Genomic DNA, 26,728 nt, shown 5'->3' with positions numbered 1-26,728 from the left:
CACTATCTTCCTATAGTGTGCTGGAGGGGTTGCTTAGCTCCCCCTGAGTCAACACACTCATGTAACATTAACATTTTACCCTTTCCTACTTTAATTGGCTGGTGGCAGTCGTTTAGATCAACTACCGTGATTTTTCCAGACTGCTAACAACGGTAGCTAAAAATCAGGTCCGCCATGTTTTTCAATATGGCGCCCAAGACCTATCTGTAAAAACAGACTCTGGTCATCTTTTCTCGCCATTTCTTTTAGGAAAGGTCCTTCTTGTGTTTGTCTCTGTGCGCCAAACCAGATTTGGTCCCTTTGTTGGTTGGCCTTTGGCGGGCTTCAGCGCTGAAGCCCTCCTCTCGTGCCAGGATGTCTGGGGTGGACAGGATGTGAGGGAAGTTCCCGAACCTCCCTGTGCTTAGTCTCCTAGGAGACCTGAATGCACTCTGGTGTGATTGGCTGGCTGACTGTCCGGCAAGGACAGCCACCCTGCTTTGTGAGTGACAGCTAGGCTGGAATGAATGGGGGAAACTGTTTAAAAGCAGGTCTCTGGGACCTGGGAAGCAGAGTCAACCACTGGAATGAAAGAACCGAAGAGGAGAGGATGGAAGAGGACTGCTGCAACTCCTGGATGACTGGTGAAGCCGTGCTGCAGGTCCGAATTGCCTGAAACTCTGAGGTCAGAGAAGCCCTTCAAGGTTAACTTCTTCCCTTGAGTTTGGTGGGAGCAACCAACTCGCAAGCCGCCTGGACACCGTCCCCATCTGGTCGAATTTTCATCAGAGTGCTGTTGAAAATCGGATAGCCAGAGGGAAGGAAACCAGCTTGTGGACTTTAAGGCACTCACACATTAAACCAACGTCTTGCTACAGCCTTTGGCCTCTTCCCTGGGCAGAGCAGGAACCTCTCGACGTCCTCCTTCTTGTCCCCATGACTGAAGCTCAAGAACAGCGAGATCTGTTGAACTGCCAGGAACAACTGCTTCAGCTACAGCTTTCTTCAGTTACTGCTTATGCTTGTGTAATGTTTCCTAACTGACTGAGTAAATACATGTATATTCTTTTACCAAGAAACCTTGTGTAAGTGTTTACTTGAATCACTGTATTGGTTAGTCCTTTGTGTAACTTGCTCTACAGCTCACTTAAACTCTTGAGATAAGTCAGGCCGCTCAGCCATCACTACCACTTTACTGTGTAGTAAAGGCTTGTACCAAAGGTGAAATTGTGCTTACACTTGTAGTCCTAATTGCCTGAGTGTTCCCCAAGGGTACTGCAGGTGATTCTGCCTAACAACAGGTTAGACCTTGAAGTGGAAGTATTTCTCCAACATTCATGCTGCATGTAAATCTTCCAGTTTAATGCACATATCGGAAGAATTACTGCATCAGAATTACCAATCATACTCCCTGTGGAGTCCTATGAACTCCTGAAATGTGGATTAACACTACCATACAAACACTTGTAATCTTGTGGTAAACCAATGGGATCAAGTGGCAGTAATGGTAAACGAGTTTGGCAATAATTTGGCAGACTTACTTCTGATTTACCACCAAACTCGTAATGGGGCGCTATAGTCTTCTGTGTGTAGAGCACATGTTCAGTTTAGGAAGAACCCTCCTCTGATATTAATTTATATCTATACAACTTGTTTGCTGATCATTTTTTATTTGCTCTCTTTTTAATAGTTGTGCATTTGTATTTTAGATATCAGGTAATCAGCACGCCCACTGATTTTTTCATGGTAATGGAATATGTGCCTGGTGGTGAATTATTTGACTACATCTGCAAAAATGGACGGGTAAGTGTAACTCAACTGTTTATGTTTAAATCAATTTCACTTTTCAGCTGTATATATTTTAAAGGAATACTTCAGTATACAATATTGTATTCATTAAGACAAGTTATTCGAAAACGGATTGTTGCAAGATATTTTGGTTGATCAATGGATTCTACATTAACCTGGCACCTCTGATCTAATGCCCCCTATTATACAGTCCCACTCCACAATTCTGTGCAAGAAACAGGCAGTGTCTCACAACTCTAACGTAACACATTAAATTACATTTACAAATAACAAAGAACTTCTTTTAAAATTTGTTTATGGTTAAAAAATATAAACCTTTACAAAATTTACATTTCAATTCTTCAAACAGAATTATTCAATCTTTACATCAGATTTAACACAATTAAGAAAAAATTGAAAAACTTTGAAAACAAATTTGGGCCTCATTACGAGTTTGGAGGCAGCCATGCCGCTATTTGCGGCATGGCTGCCTCCAAACTCGGGTCCGGGTCCGTGTTCCTCAAATGAGGGTTTACCGGGCCATTCCAACCTTGGAGGACCTGGTAATTCCTCATTCGAGGAACAAGGACCCGGAACATGTCCATTCCCTTTCAAGCCCCCATAGGACTCAATGGGAAAGGGGAGGGAGCTAACAACGGGCCCATTAATAATGGTCCAGTTGTTAGCTCCCTGGTCTCCTTGCAGGACCCGCTAAGGGCGCCCGGTTTTACCAGGGGCCCTTTGCGGATCCTGTGAGGAGACCTCGTAATAGAGCGGTAAGGGGTTAATGGCGCCGGCACCATTACCGGCGCCATTAACCCCTTACCGCCCACCTCGTAATGAGGACCAAACAAAGAAGTTGTGTTTCCCGCAATAACACCAGCAATGTATGGTATCAGACTTCATTCTCCCTGGGGACTTGGCACTTCACATTCATCGAATATTGATCTTCACTCTATCAAATGTACTTGTATGAAAACTGGAGTGTGCTCCCCTCTTCCAAGTACTCTAGCATAGTGCTTCCCTGTTTCTCTCCAAACTTTCCCTTACCAGTTCTCCCACCATAGCACCTTCTGGACCTTAAGTGTTTCACTGTCAATTGCTCTTTTGTCTTTGATCTAATGTACAACGGTAATATGATTTTGCTTCTCGGTGGGATAGCTCAGTGGGCAACGTGCTCGTCTTGGAAGCAAGATGGCACAGAGCAACACAGGTTCGATCCCTGGTCCGGCACCTTTGGGTATTAAGCAGCGTTATAAATTACCAATTACAATTCTACAAAAAATCAGATCCTTTAACTCTTCTGCTGTTTTCTGCGTTCCTGAATTTAGGATCATATACTCCCAAAGCATGTTTATTTCTGAATAGTTTTGATAATACGCCTGCAAGCTTATTGGTAACACATAAAATACATCACAATGACCGCAAAGAAATAGCTTCAAAATGTGACCTCAACCACACCCTATTCCCTTGCCCCCTAAAGTACGCCTTTCTTTTGCAGATCGTACATGGAAACTCTAGCGGGGGCACAATACGCCACTCATTGAGCAAGGCTAGGCACGCAAGATCTTTAACGTAAAATGTCACTCCCAATCATGCTATTGTACACCTGCTCCCATTTCTATTTCGGATCCTGTTCGGCTGCTTTGCCGTACTTGCAAGGCCCAGGATTGGGTGGGCTGAGGGTGAACAGTACAATTCTCTGGTATTGGAATTAAAGTCCATAGGCCTCTCTTATTCACAGCTGCAGACGCATTCTGGTACTAATGATCTCGCTTTTCAGAGACGGAACTTTCTCAAAGGGCCTTCTCAGCATTGGCAATGAGGCTGTGGAACTTCCTGCTGCAAAATAAAATGGGTAACACAGATTCTTTTCTGGTCCATGGGGTTAATGATATGGATCTTCAATTATTCTTGTCTAATTATATCCGGCCCTTTATGGTATATTTTAATACACAGAGGAATGTCACAGAGCTTTGCTGATAATTCTGATATTTGTTTTAAAGGGGGCATCGAGAAAATATAATGCATTCAAGTTTGCTTTACCCATTCCTGCATTTTCATATATCACCATCAATAAATAACCCAGATTGCATTTGGTTTTTGGGGAATTTTGGTAGCGTTTGTGCCACAAAAATGCCAGAACCATTGTTACAGAAGGGAGAACAGGAAAGGGGGGTTCTGTTCTGAGTTTATCTGGTTGGCATACCAACCTTCAATGCCATGGCATGAACATGCCAACTCACTAAATGTTCTCTTTCAAAACTCCTCTGTCATACTACTGAACCAGGAGTTCCCTAACACTATTTGCTCCAATCAGCAGCTGTGTAGGAATCAATCGGATGCCAGGGTTTCCATTTCCCGGTCACAGTGATTTGTAGGCTGTTTTGTGCTTTTTGCATACAAATCGGGCTATTTTTGGCTACTTTCGACAGCAGATGTTTTTGTAGTCCTCCAGAGGTTGTCTTTCTATGCCCACTCTCTCTCACCACAATGCCAACACCCGCTTTCTCTACCCCCAACCCCACAATCTCTCTGCCACACCCCGCTCCTACTCGATCTACTCCCACCCACCTCACTCAATTAAATGTGCTGGTTGGGTTTTGTTTGGGATATTTTGGGCTATCTTCGTAAAGTTCTTCCAAGACTGCTTTGTTCTTCATGTGTTCTGCCCCCAACCAATTACTAATAACAACCCCACACTTTTTCCCTACTCTCACCCACTTACCTACCCCACGCCCCGCACTCATTACCACCACCCACATTCTCTACCCCAACCCACCCACCTCCAATCTCTCAATACACCCACTCTGTGGCCACCCGCTGTACCCACTATCCATACCTCCAACCACTCTCGCTACCCCACCAATCCATCCTACCCCCACTCTCTATACATAGCCACTCTCTCTCTACTTTCCACCCAGCCAACCACTAATCTCATCCACCAACCAAACCCCCACTCTCTCTACCCCAGCCACCACTCTACACCACTATCTCTACCTCACCTACCTACCTGCCTGCCCTATATCTAGCCCATCCAATCCCCTTTCTCTACCCCATCCACACCACCCCTTCTCTGTGCCCCCACCTACCCTAACCCCTCTCTCTCTACCCTCACCCACCCACCATTCTCCCACTTCCGCTCTCCCCACCCACCGTACCACAGCTATCTCTAACCCCACCCACACTCTCTACCAACACCCCTGCCTATCCACCACACCCCTACTCTCTCTACCCCTCCCAACTGCCCACACCCACTCTCTCTACCCTCTACCACCCAACCTCTCTATCGCCACATACACCACCCTTTTCTCTCTGCCTTCAACCACCCCACCCTCCCTTTCTTTCGATACCTCTATCTCTCTACAGTCAACCCCCCCACCCCACACCAATTACATGCGCTGTTGGGTCTTGTTTTGGCTATTTTGTGCTACTCTTAACAACTCCTCCCGAAGCTGCTTTGCTCTTCATGATTTCTGCCCTAATCATCTACCACCACCCACCTCACCCTTACTCTCTATACCCCCATAAACTCACCTACCCCACCTCCACTATATCTACTGACACCCACCCCACACTACCTTCCTTTCCCCACCCCCACATTCACTACCCCCCACACCCTCTCTCTACCCCAACCACCCACCCCCAGCCAAACCCTCACCCATTCACCCACCCTACCCCCACTCTCTCTTCCTCCAACCACCCACCCCATCCAATCTCTCTACCATAGCCCCACCCAGTTTACCCCTACTCTCTCCCCCCACTCAAACCCCACTCTCCCTACACCAACACTCTCTCTACCCACACCCACCCCTCAATATCTCTATCATACCCACTCTCTCTTCCCCCAACCACCCACCCTACCCCACTCTCTCTAATACCACTCTCTCTCTCTACTGCCACCCACCTTCCCCCCTTTGTTTACCACCAATACCCACTATATACTAATCTATCTCCCACCACCCACTCAACCCACACTCCCTCTACCATAAACCCACCAACCCACCATACCCCCACTCTCCCTACGCCCAGATAGCTGTGGTCCGTAATGTAGATTGGACCACAGCTATCTGTACCCAAACACACCCTCTACCCACACCCTCATACATTTCTCCCACTCTTTCTACCCCTTTCAACCACCTCACCCCACTCTCTCTAACCTCTCCCACCCACTCACTCCCAATCACTCTACCACACTCTATTGTGTCCCAGCCACCCACCCCACCCTACCCTCTCTAGATCCACTCTCTCTACCCACCCCCAATCCCACCACACCCACACAAACCCCACTTTCTCTGCCCCACCAACCGACCCCCACACTCTTTACCTCCACCCACCCTCTCCATCCCCTATCTTTACCCCTTGCATACTTCTTCTCACTTTATTTCTTACCCTCACACACTCACTCACCTTTTCTTGCTCATATTTCCCCTTACTCATAATCAATGGCACCCTCCATCAATGGTTTCCACCCTTGCTCTTATCACATCTTCCTTTGAAACTTTCCACCCTTCTCTTTGTACCCTGGTGCCGATAAATGCAAAATGCAAAGAACAGCACTGAGTGCCAAAACTATTGGCTTTGCCAAAACTTGTTTTTCTGATGACTAGGATTTAAGACCTGCTGTGTGAGCTTTCTTAGATACCCCCCTTAAAAGTCTTCCTAATAAAACTAACTGCCCCCTCCTACCTCCAAACCATTGTTTCAATTCAACATCCACGAATATGAACCGAACGCTGTTTGATGCTTTAAGACTACAAGGCAACATTTAATTAATTAGCAAGCACACCACAATGCCCTGAAAACTGAAAAGGCACAAATACAGCAATCGTGCCGTTTGCATTTACTGTTCTTTTGCGGCTGGTTGTAAATTGTTGCTCATGTTGACAAAATGTGCTTAAACCGCTAAGATTTCAGCGAGCGCAATTTGAGTCGTTCCCCCAGCAGCTGCTCTTCTTATCTGTTGCAGGTTGAGGAGCCCGAGGCCTGCCGCCTCTTCCAGCAGATCCTGTCCGCAGTGGATTACTGCCACCGGCACATGGTCGTGCACAGAGACCTGAAACCGGAGAATGTGCTACTGGACGCGCACATGAATGCCAAGATAGCCGATTTCGGTATGTGACCCGCGAAGCATCCCGGGAATGTGGCCTGCCAGTAGCAGCCCATCAGAACTTGCCATCCCAAGTGTCCTCTTCAAAAATGTTTTGATGAGCAGTGTTTCTGATAAAACGAACACAGCCCACTCGATTTGGAATGCAACTGTCGTTTTGTTTGGGAAATGTTTTATTTGAAAGTAGATCAGTGGAAAAAGTACAGTTAAAAAGTTAAAGTGTACTGTAAAGAAGTGTAATTTACAAATGTGGGATTAGAAGGAGGAGAATGTTGAGAGCGAGATGTGGCATTCTATACCATGGAAGCATGCATGATTCGGTGAAAATACCATGGAGGTGAAAAGGTATATACAATAAATAGAATGTCAACCAAAAATGGCAGACACAGTCTACTGACACTCGATTTCTTTTCCTGTGAAATTGTCCCATAGAACAATATTTAAGTTCCTGTAAGCAGTCATTATTACTGCGCCTCTCCCTTTATCAGCGGTTTAATTACTAGGTTGGTGTCACCTGCTAATGTTTTCAAGAATTCCCTCTCCTCTTTAGATATATTGTGTTGGAGAGTTGCCTTTATGTGTTTGAGTTACTTAGGTCATTCAGGATACATTTTTCAAAGGTAAGAATGTCCGTCAGGACCTTATTATCCATTGGGCTAAATGTAAACGGTGGGTCCTGAATCTATCTCTCTCAAATGCTCCGGTTGTTCCTTGAAAAAAGTATGTAGAAATACAGTCTTTAGAAATCTACGAATCTGCATCTCTGTGTCAAACCAGTCCGTATGTTTGGAAGGCACGGATGAGAGGCCTTCAGGCAGTATGGACACCTGTGCATGAGAGAGTTTGATTTCTGCCAGGTTGAAAATGGGCATAGTTTGAGGATCATCGGTTACTGGAATGGCCATCTCCTCTGCCTCATTTGTCTCCTCCCTGTACCGTACGTTGTGTCCCTAGACTTGGCCCCCAGCTGTCTCCTCCGGATCCTCCTATGCCTAAAAAAAGGAGTGGGTGGTTCCTGAAGTTTGGTTGTTGATTGTATCTAGTGTTATCTTCGGTTGGGAGTCGCTGCTTGAGTCTGAGAAGATCATCCACCTTCATCTACCGAAGGGTCTTGCTTGTTTAGATGAGGGCCCCTGTCTGTTCAGGGTTTCCAAATAATTGTCTGCTGTATTGGGATATATTTGTTCCAGTTTGAATTCTTTAATACCTTGTATCAATTTTGTTGTCTTCTTTGTTATGGTTGCTGATTCGAAATCTTCAAAGAGCTTGTTAATATCTCTCAATCGTTCATGTGTGTTGCTCAAAACTGTATTTTAGAGGAATTATTCTTCCTCAAATTTAATTCTCTTTGGATCCCTGTGATCAGTCTTTTTGCTGTAGTGATTGTTAAGACCATAAGGTCCCTACTGCATTTAGTAGCTATACAGCTGAAATTTGTGGTATATTCTTTGCCTCCCAGAAACAGGCATGGCTCGTTCCTAGTTATTAATCCTGTCGGATTGATATTGATAGTCGCATAAAAAAAGTCCATGGGCCTCATTCCAAGTATGGTGGTCCTGAAATAAGGGTGCGGGTTTCAGCGTAGTGGCACCCTTTCCAGACGGCCTACTACAAGAATGCCGGTAGGGGCACGGGTCCCCCAGCAGGCCTGACCTGCTTAGAAATCAGGCCCCTAGCAGCATGTCTCCCACTAAACCACTGGCACTGTTAGTGTCCTATGGGACTCCATGGAAATGGGGACTAAACCTTACTGCCGCCGCTCGTGATATCCCGGTTGCACTGGGATATCAGGCAGTGGTAGGGTGTTACGGGATTGGTGGCAACCTCGTAATGATTACCCATGTGTCTCTGTCTGAAAAACCTTCTTTTTTAGTTTCAGGAGTTCATCACTCATGTTGGTTCTGGAATATTGTAGGGTTACCACCAGTGGGGTTGACCAATAGAGGGCCTCTTATCCCTTCTAAGATTTGTAATTCTGTGTAGCTCAGGGTTGCATTCTCTGCCATCCTTGAGTCTCTAATCAGTGACTGTCAGTCAAAATATATAGTGTTAAGCAATGTCAACCTCGGTGTCACCCATCCTCCCCGGGATGGAGAAGATGGGTAGAGGGTGTTAATAACACCAATAAATGTGTCAGCAATTTAACAATTTAATGTAACGCTAAGCAACAAGTATGATAGAGTAGTTAACTGAACAGAGTTAACACCTTCTTCCAGTGGTGCCTGGGGTAGGGCAATTGTACAAAAAAAGCAAATTCTACCATTGGACATACAAAGATTACGTTTTCATCATTTTAATTCCATAAGGTTGGGTATCTACACCTGATATCCTGCTCATCGTGCCTGGCATGACTACCTAAAACACAAATACAGCACGAACAATAACTAGTTTGAACAATCCATAAAAATGAAAACTTTATTTATTTTCATGATCAGCAAAGGACATATATATCAACCAACAATATCAAATTAACATATTTAATAAAAAGTTTTACCCAGTGATAGTACCTTGGATAGTTGAGTAGTGTTACATAATGATAGATCGAAAAGCCCACAAGCTGTGATTGGCCTTAGCCTTGACAAGTATTACTTGATGGCAAGATTAGTGCAAAAATGAAATAAAGAAAAAATAGAAGAGAACAGAGAAACCACCTAATCTGTGGTACAATAAAACACAAAGAAACGTATTGCCTTGTTTCTCTGTGAATCCATTGAACTCATATATCCAAATGTATAAGCACATTGGGTTTTATGCTAATGTTCATATCAACTCTTGAACATACTTACGTATTTCAATCAAAAAGTGGAGTAAATCATAGGGAAATATAATATACAGTCCAATTGTACCATTCCATATGTGTTTTTCAATTAATTGCTTATTTTTTATTTTTCATTTGCATCCCTACGGATGTCAGACATATAATGTCCTTTGGTTTCTAGAATTAATTTTTCTAGAATAGGGTCTGCCAATGTCTTTGGAGCATCAAGGTGGTCTGGGGGGATTCCTGAATTCTTTTCGGGACCCCTGATCTGTCATGTTTTGGCGATCAAGGTTGTAAATAGAGTCGCCTTCGTCAGGGCATCTTCGAGGACCCTGTAAATACATGTACGTGTGTTTTAGTGTCATGCCAGTTGGTTACCAAAATGAATTTGAGAACTCATTATGACACCCATGGACACTTACCCTAAATTAGCAGTAAGTTGGATGCTCCAAGCATCTTCACTCTACTGGGGTGGACAGCAATGACTTAGAGGCGCCCTTGTTGGTCATGGTGGGGTGGGTCTCTAATGTATCCCATGTATTTTTATCCCAAGCATTCATTTATAAAAGTCAAATCTAAAATATGTCTCCCATGTAGTATGCAGGGGTGGACTGGGAACCAACAGAGACCCTGGAAATAATTGGAAAATGGGATCCAGTTACACTTTTTCAGCAAGCCCAACCATTGTCCTATGAAAAAATGAGGAAAAAAATAGGTTACCACAGAAAAGAGGCACAGTGTGCAGAGACTTACCTGGAAACACCCAGAGCTTTAGAATGTGTACCTACATCGGGCAACCTGGGCAAATCACAAAATCAAAAACACAAAGGGGAACACCTACGTTAGCCCTTACTGCTGGGTCCTCTGAATGCAATTGCAAACTTTTGCTATGCGAAGTAAAAAAGTGATGAGTAAATCCAGCCAAAATCACTTTTACTCTTCACATTTACTCTCCTGCTGTAAATGCTGCATGCAAATTTCACTTTTCAGGCTGCCCTTAGTGAGAGATTCCTATGAAATCTGCCTGCTTATATTAGATGCAAAGTGGAGGCGGATTCCGTAGGAATCCATTTGTTTGAGACCTGCATGACAATCCCTTGTAGGAATTAAATAAAGTGCACTTACAAGATAGAGGAGGAAAGCACAGCAGAATTGTAAATTCTGATTCATGCTCCTCCCCCGAAGGATCACCCCACTACTGTGTTATTCTATTGCTATGCTTTGTTATGCATATTGGAATGTGGAGGATATGTTTGGATGTGTTTGGATGTGTATGCTGAAAAGTTTTCAACAAATAAAAGTAAGCTTAAGCCTAGCTTTTTCACCTTCATTTTCCACCCATTACAAAACAACCTCCAATCAGAATGGAACATCTGTCAATACTAAAAGACTCTGTCTAGAGGATGGGAGGACAGCTCAGGGGAATCATGTTTGTTGTGGAAGCAAGACAACACAGAGCAACACAGGTTCAAATCCTGGCCCGCACTTATAGACTGGTCTCCAGTATTAAAAGATTAATGAATTTATACAAAGCAACTAATCTTGCAGACATTTCACCAAGTGTGTTCTTTGTATTGTAAGAGTTCAAAAGAAGGACTCAGACACAAAGGTGGCATGTTTGGGGCTAAATACTTTTATTAAATAATTATGTAAGAGAAAACCTATATTTCCTTATTGCTTTGGGGTTATTCCATACAGTAGTTTTTTAAAATATTTGACAGAGAAGGGTGTGCCGCCTTCTCCAAAATAGATAGCTAAATCATGGGTTAATTGGGAAAACTACCACCATTGTTTGTTTTGCTCGTTTACTCGATGCAAGAGATAGCCGAGGATATAGCTGAGGCAACACAAAGTTTTTCTGTAACCTCAGCTATATCCGTGAATAGCCGACATCTCAAAGCACATTGTGTCACAGAAACAGCATGTGTTGAGGGGGGAATGGGAGAGGGCAGGGGATGACGAGGCCATCTGGGGAGAGGGTGTGCTGGCACAGATGAGGGGGCACTTGGTACGGGCCTGCAGGGGCAAGAAAGCATTTCTTTTCCAGCCATTTTACCGATATTCATGGCTATAAAACTACACATAGCCACAGCCATCTGTAGGCCATATATACAATGAGTACAGGTAGCTGAGGGTATCTGTCGTTCTGTACACACAGCTATAGAAAAAAGTAAACAAAAAAGATATTTTTACAGCTACATTTAGGTCAGGGGTGAAAATTCACTGGCCAATGCGACACAGTAGGCATCTGGTACTCTCATCCATGCAGTAACCGGGACTGACCCTGCTTAGCTTCAAAGAAAGGTAGCAGCTACCACCCATAGGCCATGTTACCTAACAAATGAGCAGAAGTTACAAGACGACTTAGAGCAGCATGGCCTGAGTAGGCAGACCCCTTCCTTGCTTTGATGCTAAACAGGGTCAGTCCGGAGGGTTAGCAGAGGATACACCTCATCATTGATACCAAACGAAGTCAATGGGAGATATCCTGAAGATGATGCAGTTGGTGGAGGTGGTTCTGCTTCCTCTGCCACCTGTCGTATTGCATGTCCAGTGGTGGGTAGCAGGGCATTGCGACCAAGGCAAATTGCCTGTTGCCGGATTCTGCTCCTGAAACATTTGTCCACTTGCCACCAGTGGTAATGAATCAGGTGGTTAACAAAGGCTGCAGTGCCCAGGCTCTTCACAGGAAATTTAGTGAATCCTCTCCTGTACAGCCTGCCACTAAATTTACACTGTCCCTTCTCAAAGTCCAACACTGGAGTGCCTTTAGGGACCTTGAAGCACTGCTAGCAAAGGAAAGGTGTGCAATTCCTGCAGTAGTAACTTTTGCATGGAGCTGGCTGTTTTACCCACTTGATGTCTTCTAGGTGTTCAGGGACAGTGATGAGGTTGATCACTTCATCGTCCGAGGGTTCCTCGGTAGTTGTGTCTCCATCTCCAGAAAATAGACAAAAAGAAAATCAAAAGAAAAAAAAAACATTGAAACAAAAAGGATTAAAAAATCCTTTAAAAGGAAATAAAAAAAATTAAAAACTATTATAAAACAAACAAACCAACAGAAAACAAAGTACAACAAAGGGAGCTGTGTCTTGATACACCCAGGATACATTAAACACTGGGGCAGTTACACTTCATTGGGAGGGGCTTTGAAAGGTTGCAATGCATATTCCACTTCGCAAAGATGCACACCTACAACATACATGTTATGGGCGTTCTGTAAGACCAATGTTTCCAGTTTGGCCTTCCATGTGTCATTTTCAACTATTTTAGTTCTATGATTCAATAGTTTATACTTGGCACAGTGTTGTGTTACCCTCCCGGGGTCTTTCTTTATCACCCTAAATAATACATTTGCTCTGATTTATAATGGGGTGTCAAGATGTATGTCATTTAATTTCTAAAATGTATAATTACAATATATAGTCACTGAAGAGGAAGTAAAGAAAGGACATGACAAATGGAGTTTGTTTGCCAGTGAAAAATAGCACAGAAAGCTGACATCTAGCTCAGGCCATGTCATATTATATTTGCCACACAGGAAAAGGGTTGTTGAGGGCTGGAATTTCCAGCATGCACCATAAGCATCTGTCAAAAAGATTCCGGGCAACTTGGACATCACGAGAGCCAGAAATCTGATAACAAAAGAGAGTAGTAAAAGAGGGATGCAGCGATGTTTTCTAATCATGGAATGGACACAGGTGGGCGACAGCGGAGAATGATGATACTCAAGTCAGGGCTAAGAGCCACTGAATCTATAGCCTATGGGTGGGTAAAGGTTAAATCAGGTCATGGGACACAAGTGTAGTAGAAATTGGTTTCAGTCAATGTAGACTGAACATCACTAATCATATAAAGGAGTACTGATGTATATCCTGACAGGATAGACACTCCCTTATGTATCAATGGTTCAAACAATGCAGAACCTTTTTGGTTTGCGGGAATCCCAATCAGAGAATGTAAACGGGGTGTTGTATTACAATTGTTAACACTTTGAATAAGGCAAGTAGCCACCGTCTAACTTAGCACAAGCCAACAAGTACATGATAAACGAATTACTGGGTTTCAATAACATTTGCAAATTGATCCATGTCCAAGGAAGATGAAAGCAGATTATAACCACCCATTTGTGTCCGGGAGCTCTACTTGCACAGAAGGCTACTCAGGCTACTCTTTTTTAATTATTGCACATGGAGGAAAGTAAAATGTTACATTTAGTCACTCACCTCACTTTCGAAAGATAGTTAGGTGCTACATTGGCCAGTTCAGTGATCAGTAATGCTATTTGTACATAGGCATGACCCTTTTGTTTCCCATTTTCTCACTTCTCCTTTTTTCATTGCATTTATGTATGGAGAAGATGGATGTCATTTTGAACAAAAATGACATAAAGAGCAAATTGTTTAAAAAGGCAGAAGCAATTACCGAGTAGGGTTCCTTTAAAATATAAATTCTTTGGCTGGATGAGGCAAACAGTCAGTGTGAAGGGGAAATATAGTGCATAAATCAGGAACCTGGACACAAAGAAAGACCATAAATATGTAGACTTTACGGGCTGAAGGTCAGTGTATACAAAATTACAATTGAACCAGCAAAGTCCTGTGAGACAAACATAAAGGGGTAAGGTAGGCAATCAGATGTGATTGAAAGGTAGTGTCTTGTAATGGCTCCCTCAGCAGTTATTCCTATGCGCATGGTTTGAAATTAACTGTGTGTTTCATATAAAATTTCACAGTGGGTCTACCTATCCCTCATTCTGAATAATCTGGTTGGCTGGCAGGCTCCCTCTCAACAATATATTGATGTCTTAATTGATGCCTTCGTTCCCAATCCTTTGAAAGGCCACTGTTATGAATTGAGGGAATGTGTCCCTTCTCCCATAGGGGGAGCCCCCACCTATCAGGATAGGAAGGTGAACCTGCTCCGCAACACCCTCCCTAGTGGTTGTGGCAAGTGGGACCTCACCCGGAGAGACTCACCCTAAGGGGACAATGACTCCTGTTCTTCTGAGGAACTCCCTAAGCCAAGTCAATTGATGGCATACATGGGACTATCTAACATATCAAACACTAAGTACAGAGACTTGACTGAAGAGAAAGTTAAACTGTGCCATCATCGGGAAGAAAGAGAAGTTGCCTCTTTAAAAGGAAATCACCAATCCACTATGACATGTAGGTTAAAGAAGGAGTTCTCATCAAACGAGAGGAGAGAGGAAACATAATGAAGCAGGGAAGGTCGACAGCATAACACCAGCAAGCAGTGGAGACAAAGGGGAACGCAGAACCTGCGAAATTCAAAGTTGCTTTGGAACAGCAAAACAAATGCTGGAAGCTCAGTGTGCGGAAGAGATGGAAAGCAGAGACAACTGGAGTCAGAGATTCTGTGGTGGCATGATGACAAGATCATCATGGTGGGCAGGCTGCTTGACACCAACACCACCCCAGGGAAGCCAGACCAAGTGGCATGGCTTCCCAGTCGATATACTGAGAAAACTTGATAAAGAGCTAGAGTCGTATGGGGTGACTCATTATAGGCTTCCAGAAACTCATCCCAGTACAAGTGAGAAAAGCCTGCAAACAAATTTAAGAAACCTGAACTGCCTTAATGAAAGTAGGAGAATAATACACGTAACTGAGAGGGAGATCAATAGAATTAGAATACTAGGAGAAACTTGTCGCAGTAAAAGTGAGACAGGCTTGGAATCAAAGTTAAGAAACTTGAACTGCCTTAATGAAAGAAAGAGAACAATTAACTCGAAGGGCTCAATCAGAGTTTTGGTGGATTTACTGTGAACGGTAATTCTGCCAAGGTGAATATGCCGATTTTTCCCCTTAAGGATTCTGCTGGAGATAAATCAAGCACTTCAAGTTTGAGCGGTGCAGTAAATACAGCAGTAATTCCATTACCACCACAAAAATGGTGGTAACGGAATTACTGACACTTTTTTTGCCAAACTATTAAACATTTAATGAGGCCCAAGGTCTTGTACTTCCACTGTCTGTCAGAGAAATCAGCTGCATACAGAGATCTCATATGCATGTGCACCCTTGTTTTGGAAATAGTCTGGAGAATTACATTATTCTTTTTATCGAAAAAAGTCAACTATCAATGCAGATTAGATAAATGATAAAGATAAATAGGAGTTAATTGCACAGGGAATTATCAGTTTTACTTATGTGTGGAAAGGTTGTAGTTAAGAATAGGCCAAGGGGTATTCTCTAGAAGGAATTCCATAGAGTCTTGATGTTAGCTGGGAACCTGGAACTGAAAGTCCACACACCCTATAGTTTTAGTTCAGTTTCTTGTTGCAGAAATATCATCTTTTCTATTCCAATATGGATAATGGGTACTCTTAAATGGATGTTGCATCTGAAAGCCTTACTTTACCTTCTATTCCTTTTTTAATCTTTTATCCTATCTGTTGTCTCTCCTTGTCTGACCTCTAGTTTCCCTTGGGTTAGCCCGAGCTCTACAGATAAGGGTTGTACCAGGCACCTTTACTCCCTAAAAATAGGCACATACACCTGAAAAATAAAAATAGGGAGTAAAAATACTGCCAACAAAAATAGGAAACAGACACATATGACTGTGTGCTCCATGGATATGTTTGAACCAGCAGTGCAACGTAGTACCACAGGAAGAATGTGCCATTATTAATGATCAGAAGAAGTAAACAAGTATTGTTTAATGTGTATGAATAACTAGGTGAAAAGAAATAATTATTACAAAAACATTTCCGTGTCCCAGTTGAACCATATTTTTACTCACTTATAAAAATCATGTTATTCCCACTTTTAAAAAATAGGAAGTACATTATTTGCTTTTCAAAATCTTATCTGGAGCACTGGTTAGCCCTTACATCATCTGGAGATTTCCCCCCTTTCAATTGTTTGCTGGTATTCCATGAGCCTATTTGTCAAAAAGCCTCTTCAAACTAAAATAACATTAGTTACCTCACCCTGCAACTATTAGTTAAATCTCCCTCAACAAACATTAGAAACCACACAATAGGTGTGTTTAGCTCAGATGTTTATGGCTTTCCTCCCCGTAAAAGGGCACACATTCATGACCTTATAGGCTGACATCTTTAATAAATAATTGTATTAGAAATAGAGGGAATTTCATACCTTTCACGTTCAGCGTTTTATTTCTTTTGGGATTTGTGTAACCCAGTGAAGCAAAAATAACACAAATGTCTATATAAATAATTCAGTGAAAGAACTTTGTTAAAGGGACGTTATGGTTAAGTTGCACTAACAAAAACCTATGAAATTCAGTGAGAAAACGTTGTTGAAGGGATGCTATGGTTACAAGGAAAACCGAAAATCCACAGTGATGTGCTGGTTATGGGAAGAATCCACAGAAATGTGCTGGTTATGGGAAGCTAATCAACCATAATTAGTGCAACCACCATTCACTGCTAAGACTAACACCCAGGACATAAAAGATGGCATCAAAGAAAGCTATAGGTGCAACATGGACAGTGGCCAAAGCCAAAGGCCATGGCTAGTGGGTCCAAAGAAACATATTGGTGCCACATGTGCAGTGGCCATGGCCGAATGCCCATGTCTAGTGGGCCCCAAAGTAACTATAGTATAACAGAACCCTTGAAATTATGTGAAAAAAACTTTAGTTAAGATAGAGTTAAGGTGATCAGATGTAATGTGGAAAATACATTGCACCAAAACCTTTGAAATTCACTGAGAAAAAAACGTTTTATTTTGAAAGCAGTTAAGATGAACAATACAATGCAAACAACCTTTCAAATTCATTGAAAAAGCCTTAATTAAAGAGACATCAAGGTGAAAATGTAATGCTACAAAATCCTTGGAATTCGGCAGACAATTCAGGCAAAGCCACACTACTCACCCACTGTTGTGCAGCGTATGACCACAATGATGACATCAGAGATTACACCACTGATGACATGACTGGTGACATCACTAATTAAATGATATATGGCATCACTGATGACTTCAGACATGCGATCACTCATGTTAAAATATTTTTGGTCACTCTCTTGGTACATATGTTATGTCAATATACTTAACAATAACAACATGGCAGAACAATAGACAAGAGCACATGTATGAGTAATCGTGGAGCATTGTAATATGTAATATTTTAGAAATACCTTTCATTTTGTTTACTAGTGGGTAATTAAAATACTCCACTGCATTGAATGTACCTGATTGTGGCGAATGTACTTTAGATATTTGTAAGATAATATGTATATACAGTAGTAGAAAAATGATAATAGGAATAGATAGAAACATACATATACAAAAAAGGTAGCAGGGGCCCCTCTCTAGAAAGTACATGGCATGATACCCTGTTCTGTGGTTTTTGTCCACCTTAAGTTACCTGGGGGAACCCAGACGTGGATCCGTTGCTCACTGCGCTCAGAGAGGCACAGCTCCACCTCACCGATGAGGCCCAACAATGCTGAAACATGTGTCTGGCGTTTCTGTTGGTACTCTTGTTCAAAGGAGGTTTCGCAGGCATTTCGGTGCTGGACTGCCCTTGTGGGCGGGACAAAGACTGCGATGCAAATGTATTTTACTCCTTTGTGAAAGGTACAGAGAGCTGATAGTGATGGCTGCATCTTCTAAAAGTAGGAAAAAAACACAGAACAGGTCATCATGCCATGTTGTTTCTGGAAAGGGGCGCCTGCTACATTTTTTGTAGAAACATAAATTAAGTATACATTTTTAAATGTTCTATTTTGCTTATTATAAAACAGTAGATGCGCTTCTGTATTGTGATATATTATAAGAAAGTATGGGTATTCTAAAAAAATATGAATACTACATAATTACATTGATATACAAAAGAAATGAAGCTTAGAAATTGAAGATCTACTTTCAGACATGTAATTAGATTTATATTACTTTCAATTATTTCTTTTCTAAATTAATTATGACTTTTCATTCCACTGTAACACATAGCCTGACAAAGGAAATTCATTGTTACATACTATTTTTAGTTGCTCATTTTTGTATGTACTTCACATTGTGGACCATACACTAAATGTAAAGAAATGACAGCAGATTAAAATGTACTTTGAACATATATATATATATTTATATATATATTCAGTGAAAAAAACTTTGTTAAAGGGACGTTATGGTTAAGTTGCGCTACTAAAAACCTATGAAATTCAGTGAAAAAACGTTGTTAAAGGGACGTTATGGTTCCAAGTAAAACCGAAAAACCCTTGAAATTCACCTGTTATGGTAAGCTAAGCAACCATAACTCGCGCCACCACCGTGCACTGCTAAGACTAACACCCAGGACATCAAAGATGACATCACAAATGCCATTGATGACATCACTGATGACATCACATGTCTGGCTCACTATTTTTTCTTTTGCTGACATATCTAGGCCACATGGTTTTCTTCAGTAACAGTCAGAAACTAAGAATTTGATTTTATTTGTAGACATATCCTTCTAGTAGGTTCTTACAGTAATTCCCTTAGAGTACAGTCACATCATATGAAACATATACATATGGGAAAACACAAGCTTGAAAGACAGCAATGCTTTTTGTGCATAAAGATAATCACTAGACTAATGAGCACTTTCTGATAGTTCTGTTGTTTTTTTTTATGGCTGTACTTTCCCTGTATATGGTCATATTTGTATACATTGTACTCACACTACTTTCCTTAGGGTCCAATCACATCAAGTGATACATATACATAGGGTAAATAGCAGCTTTGAAACAGAGCAATCATTTATTTGCATGAATCTAATCAGTTAAGTTATTAATTGTTTCTGCTACTACTTGTGCTTTTTTGCTAACTTCACTTTCCCTGTATATACCAATATTGGTATGTGTTCTTGTGTCTTTGTGTTTTGTCTATAGTAATGCAATTATGTAATACATGGGTTTTATTAGCTACTTATTACATATTTCACAGTACACAAAAATCTATTAAGAAAACAATTATCATTTCATTATTCAACATATTAACATTACGAATATCATACCTTCATCATGTACGCTGCACACAATGTTATGTTTCTGTATGAGTAGCTTAGTATACTAGATAGAACCCCATAATAGGATGCTATTTATATCAATGCATCGTTCAATGCACTTATTAGGGTATATTTCTTGCAATGATTCTTGACACTTTTTTCGCAACATAATAAGAATCCCTTCTACACATATTTCATGAGAAGTACATACACATGTGATGTCATCAGTGATGTCATCAATGACATTTGTGATGTCATCTTTGATGTCCTGGGTGTTAGTCTTAGCAGTGCACGGTGGTGGCGCGAGTTATGGTTGCTTAGCTTACCATAACTGGCGAATTTTTTAGGGTTTTTCGGTTCTACTTGTAACCATAACGTCCCTTTAACAAAGTTTTTTCACTGAATTTCATAGGTTTTTAGTAGCGCAACTTAACCATAACGTCCCTTTAACAAAGTTTTTTTCACCGAATTTCATAGGTTTTTAATAGCGCAACTTAACCATAACGTCCCTTTAACAAAGTTTTTTCACTGAATTTCACAGTTTTTTAGTAGCAAAACTTAACAATAATGACTTTGACTTTATATACATGTCATATGGAACTGACTAGATCTCTTCTTATGAACGTGATGTCCGCAAACTTATTTAATGTTCGCAGACATGTTCGGAGAACAGTACCACTGCCTAAAAACTGTGGGGGGGTGGTGGGGTATGTTTGATTGTTATATCATAATATAGGAACATTTAACAAATTCAAAAAGCAGCACACAAACACATTATATATAGTAATACATAAGAAATGTAACCCATATATGTAACACACTAACCATTCATTTAAATACAATATGTTCTGAAATGGAATATACCACAAGAACATAAATTGGCTTCCAACATAATTACCTCACAGACACAACAGAACTGACAACAAGACCAGACCCACTGAATACATAGGACTTATCTTACCAGAAATAGTAAGTGTACTTCATTTTACTCATATATTTATAAACTTTCTGTATTAGATTAAAAAATATATCATCTTTTTTTTTCTCACAGAAATGTCTAGTACTCTGGAATGGCTAGAGGACAATTTCCCACATGAAGAAATGTCACAAGATAGTGAAACTAATGGTAAACACTTTATAATATAAACCATTTAAATATTATTATTTTGTATACATTGAACATATATATATTTTTATTGTACAGAGCATAACAAAATAGAAACTACCTCTGAAGAAGCTGTTATGGAAAACACGCTTGACAACATAAAAGAAAAAATTGATTTACTGTTGACCAATTTTAATAATTTGAAAACTTTTGTTGAAGATCATTTTAAAACAAAAACGTCATACCATTGCCCCACATGTACTTGCCCCTCCTCACCATATCCCAGTCAATTATCCCCAAACCCTCTCCATAATCCAACATGTTTTGATGAGATTTCCATCCCTTCTTCACCTAATACCAATCATGTTGAAACCCCAAATTCTCCTGTTTTTGTTTCTGTTTCTGCCTCACCTTCTCTGTCATAAATTATTAATATATGTTAAATAAAGTTTAATTTTTATATTGTATAGTGAATAGTTTCCGTTTTTTTTTAAAAAACAATAAAAGTGTCCGCGGACAGTGCGAGTGTTCTGAAATGTTCGTACATAAAAGAAAATGGAGGTGTCCTGAAGAACACCACACCTGTTCGTACTGTTCGCTAGCAAGTTGAAACTGTTCTAAGAACACACGCGTTGTCCTGAAATGTTCGTACGTAAACGAAAATGGAGGTGTCCTGAAGAACACTATACCTGTGCGTAGTGTTCGCTACCCAATTGAAACTGTTCTAAGAACACAATTGGTGTCCTGAAATGTTCGTACATAAACTAAATTACACGTGTCCTGAAGAACACTATATCTGTCCTTTCTGTTCGCTACCAAGTTTAAACTGTTCTAAGAACACACGCGGTGTCCTGAAATGTTCGTTTCACGTGTGACGCACTTTTAATTACTTCAGAACCCGAACAGTGTCCGTAGGACATCAATGCGCATGCACTAACCAATCTCCGTGCACTTGGTGTCCTGCGGACAGGCGCTTCCTTCGCAGACTAGTTCGCAAACAGACCATATGACCGCGCCCACGCTCATCGTGTGTCCTGAAATGTGGACACTATTCGTGTCCCCGAACAATTTAAAAGTACATTTTCAGTTAATCCATAATATTTTTCAATAAAATCTCACCATGCCACAAGTCCCACATAGCAATCTTGAGTTTCTATATACCTTTTGAAACTTTCCGATGCTTTTTTTGTGTTCGATCTGTCCGCGCACAGTGCGCATGTCCGCGGACCGCGCACAAGCACCCCTATAAAAGACCATGCCCAAGAGCCTATTCCCATTGTGTTTCTGGTTATTCTTCAGAACACAGTGATTTTTGCTGCCACCTGCAGACTACACCATCATCGAGATGGCATCCTTGGCTGCTGAACTGCAACTTGGTGCTGCACCTGCTTCAGCACCACCACCACCCCCTCCACCACCACCACCTCCCCAAGGGCCTGAAGAGGGGAACAGGACTGAGGATGCGGAGGAGGAAGAAGAGGATGATGAGAATGAGGTAGAGGAAATCCCTACTACCCGCACTAGGCGTGAGTCTTGGGTGTGGCAGTTATTTACCATTCATGGGAATGGTCCTAAGGCTCGTGCGAACCATGTTACCTGCAATGAGTGCAAAATGATACTCAGTCGCGGGAAGCACAGTAACTACAGCTTTGGGACCACTACTATGAAGCGACACCTGAGGTCATTTCACTCTGGGGCTATTCGCAGGGTTGTACCTTGCGAAGAACGTAGCAGGTTGATTTCCACTACTTCATCCTCTGTTTCTGATCCTGTCACCACAAGGACCACCTCTGTGGGACAGCGTCTTTCTCAAGCTGCCTCACAGGCCATACAGAATGCTGATGACCTTACCTTTCGAGGGTCACAGTTGTATGTATGTACTGTGACACAGTACTCTGCAGGGGGGAGCGACTTCGGAGTGCTTTTGAGACTATCATCTCAGAGCACGAGAAGACCTGCTCACTACCCAAATAAAACCCACTCTACATCTTCCTCTCTCAGCTCGCCCTTTCTTATCCCTGTGTTTGGTGTCCCCCCCTTTACTCCCCTTTAACCTCCTCTCCTAGTGTGTCATGTCTGAAAAACCAAAAAAAATACAAAATTACAAAAATCAAAAAAAATAAGGCTCTTTTCAGAGCCGCCTTTCCCAGTTAAAAAATAGAAGTGAAAATAAATGAAGCATGGCTCTTTGTATTTTTTAGAAGTCCGCGGACAGTTCGCGAACATTAAAAAAATTGGGTTGCTACTCCATCACAAACATTGTAATTTTCTCTGGAAAGAAGTGGTGGCTCTGAAAAGAGCCTTTGGGTGGTGTTTGTAAGTTGAAAATTGTAAATGCTTAACATCTACTTCAAAATCGTTGTTGTAATTCCAAAAAAGGTTGCAATGCATTTTGTACATTTCTCAGAAAAATCTGATTGCCAGCATAAGTAAGATGGACTCCATCTCTGCGAAAAATGTATGTACTACAAAACATAATATTTTCATTGTGGAAAGAAGACATGCCAAAATCTCTTAGAAATCCACAAACAGCCTTATTAACATTGCGCCTTGCTTTTTCCATTTGTGGACCAAATGAAGAAGAACAAAGCCACATTTGTCTCTGCGCAATCCGTGAAAATATCACTTGAGAATAAGGAAACATGTCCAAAACCTTCCTCAGTCCTTCTTTCATAGCAAATTGCAAAAACATTCCAGTCACATGTCCTAAACTGTTCCCTCCACAATGAATTACAATTATGTCTGGATTTTGCTCTGTCTCCAAGGTAGCAGAGAGGTAGCAAGTCCAACCACTTCATTCCACGTACTCCATGCCAGTGTACTTCCACATGTGGGAATCCAAGATCTACAGCTACTCCACAGCTTTCTGCATGCACCTTCAACCAATGTATCCACGAATCTCCTAAAATCCAAACAATCTGTTTTCTGAAACACACAGCCATAGCTATCTTTTGTTCTCTCAGCAAAAAGAGTATCTGAGAAAATCTCTCCTGGCACAACACACCCACCAAACTTTCCTGACCAATCCCTTTCAGTGCTTATTCTCATTTGCATGACTTCTGAACCCAAAAATCCCCGGTTGTAACTCCCGATGTCCGCGAACTACCGCCATGTCCGCGGACATATCGTAACATGAACAGCCCTTCTACCATTTCCACTACACTCTCTCTGCCCTTCCCTCATTGGATGTACCTCAAAAATCACATGACCATGCACCAATCACATTCAAGACATCTACATCTAACTGCATCATCATAGATCAGCACTGCAAATGTACTCTGAATCTCTCTGAGTACAAGTGTCATATCATTGGCAAGCAGCATCTACCAGACATACTGTACAAGTCTTCAAGATTTCTACTTGCAGCTCCATGCATATCCATATGCATGAACACAAACTTCAGGTATGCATATTTTCTGTATAGTAGATGACATAGCTCTCAACCATTTTTGTTTTACAGGCGGGTGAAATCACCCGATTTTGTTTTTGGCGGGTGAGACGGCCATTGGAATGAATGGGCGTGCAGGAGGCTTGGCGGGTGAGTCTGCCCTTTACAAGGCGTGTGACACCCGCCAAAAGCGTGTGAGTTGAGAGCTATGGTAGATGAACACATTTTCAAACAGACTTTTACCTTGTAAAATCTGTAAAATGAATTTACTGTACTTTTTTCAATTTCCTAAAATCAACTATCACTTATAAACCTTTATACTTTTTACTTTCTTTATACACACACACTCAAATCATGTTAAACTAACATTTTTTAAATGAAATATATAGACTACATATATTCAAACAAAATTGCATGCAAACACAATCTATGTTTAAACCTTTATAAAAATACTTATACAATTTCATATTTTTTGTTTTTATTTATTTATTTACTTAATTACTTTAAATTAGACATGACATTGAGGCTACAGTTAGTCATTCAATACAATTTGTTCATTAAGAACATATCATATGTACTGAACTGATGCAATGTATCTTATGTAAATAAATTAGTTTAATGGTTTTACAGATGGCACTGAGGATTTCAATTAAAAAAATCAATATCTAAATTAAAAACAGTGCTATATACAAACAAAGTTACTAATTTGAAGCTTTTACAATTGCAGTGAAGACCAGTTTCCTGAAAAGAAGCAGCCGAATTCGAAAAAGAAAGAAAAACTAAGAAGTTACCTGTTAATTTTAAAAAAAAGTAAGTAAAATATCACCATAATATTTGTCTTATTAATCAAATATACTATAACATTAATACGAGCTATTTTGGTTTCTTAAAATAGAGATTTTGTACCATTTTGTCCAAAAATGTCCATGTCTTAAACAGCGATTTACAGCCAGAATGGCACACAAATTTCTATTTCTGGACACACAAATTAGCCAACTGAACCACTACAATGTTCATATTATAGAGCAAACAACTGTTTTAATTGTATACATTAGATTTACTATTTGTACTTTTCCACACCACTAGCTTACTTTTTTTTGTCATCTGAACCCCAGTTTAGTAACACATACATTCAAGAATACCTATCCCTACTAGTTTTAGTTCCCAATGCATAATCACACACCATTACATACATCTTTATCATCTTACTCAAACACTCATGCACACAGCACACATACATTCCAGAACACCCCAACCCATATCTTCTTTATTTTTTTCAACAGACCCTAAAGAATGCCTACCAAAAGACAACTCCGTAGAAAGCAACGCAAAAGTAGAGCAAATGAAAATAAAGGTGTCCAACATAAGCATCCATCTCTAGCAGAATTTGTAAAAAAAGTTGAAACAAAACAGCTAATACAATCATTTAGTGAAACACAAGAAGTTTCAAGTACAACAACTTCGCTTCCTCTATCAAAATGTAAAACAAACCAAAAAACAATTAACAGAAAATCAGCTATCAGTACAGATAAAACTACTTCTTCAAATTTTAATATAGTGCAAAGTAAGCATACCAAGAAAAGTATTTTAGCCAAAATATACCGTCACAAAGTCCTTCAAAATCTTATAAAAACAGAAGAGAAATCAGGTTCAAAGCTTAAAACCTATCATAGGAAATTAATCTTAGAAGCATTGATGGACAGTGCAATTCTTCTCAAAAGAAATGTATTTATTTTACTGTTAAACAAAATGAAACCACTAACAAAACTAATAACTAAATTACAAAAAAGACTTCTCAATAAGCGAAATGTCAACAGAAAGAACTTCTTAAGTATCTGCGGAGGTGAATGGAATCACACTACGAGCAGAGAACCATATTTTAATGAAGAAGCGTACAAACAAAAGCAAACTAATACAATTGCCATAAATAGCAGTGGTCGAGGTTATGAAAAAGTGAATAATACCATAATGGAACAAGAAATACTCCTTACAAAAATATGCCCTGAAAACTTAGAATTACCCCTCCATTCAACTGAATCAGAACGTCTAGTGTACAAATGGCCATGCACGTCAATGTGTAACATTCCAAAACAATGTTTCAAATCTTTACACCAATTCCTCAATAAATATGTAAAAAGCAAAGACAAAATCAAAATTAAATTACTGCAAAATATAGATACCTGTCCAGTGCGCAAGTACACAGGACTACAAGGACATTCATTGGCCTGCATTACAGGACCTACTTGTAAAACCACTTTCCATGATATCAAAAGGATATCAACACATCATTCAACTATAAGAAATCTAGTCTATAAACTGTACTATGCTAAAAGTCCTGCTTTAGCACTAGCAAAGTTAAATAACATCCTTCTACATGGTACAGCAAAAGACCTACTTGAAGAAATTCACTATATCCAGAAAAAATATTTTGGAAGTGAAAGCCATTTACAGAATGAAATAGCTTTAAACCAATTAAGCAACAATTCTACACATGGCAACCTTTTGCTAAACACATACAAAAAAGAAATACTAAAATTTAAAAGTACATCAGCTGAAGTACCAAACCATGTATGTGTATGTTGCCGTAGAATTTTTTATAAAAGTAACACA

General features: G+C 40.6%; 1 protein-coding gene across 1 annotated transcript in view; it reads left to right on the top strand.

Annotated features, from left to right (window-relative positions):
- The window catches only part of PRKAA2 (protein kinase AMP-activated catalytic subunit alpha 2), a 531,203-nt gene that overhangs the window by 278,676 nt on the left and 225,799 nt on the right, over nucleotides 1-26,728 (top strand). Inside the window, exons 3-4 of the mRNA XM_069642111.1 lie at nucleotides 1,689-1,782; nucleotides 6,737-6,881. Of these exons, the coding sequence (XP_069498212.1) occupies nucleotides 1,689-1,782; nucleotides 6,737-6,881 (239 nt within the window). The remainder of the gene's footprint in view (nucleotides 1-1,688; nucleotides 1,783-6,736; nucleotides 6,882-26,728) is intronic.

The sequence above is a fragment of the Ambystoma mexicanum genome, chromosome 1q, assembly GCF_040938575.1.
Source record: "Ambystoma mexicanum isolate Mex_15411 chromosome 1q, UKY_AmexF1_1, whole genome shotgun sequence".
Taxonomy (NCBI): Eukaryota; Metazoa; Chordata; class Amphibia; order Caudata; family Ambystomatidae; genus Ambystoma; species Ambystoma mexicanum.
Note: the sequence above shows the minus strand (reverse complement) of the source record. Positions and strands in the feature narration are given on the sequence as shown.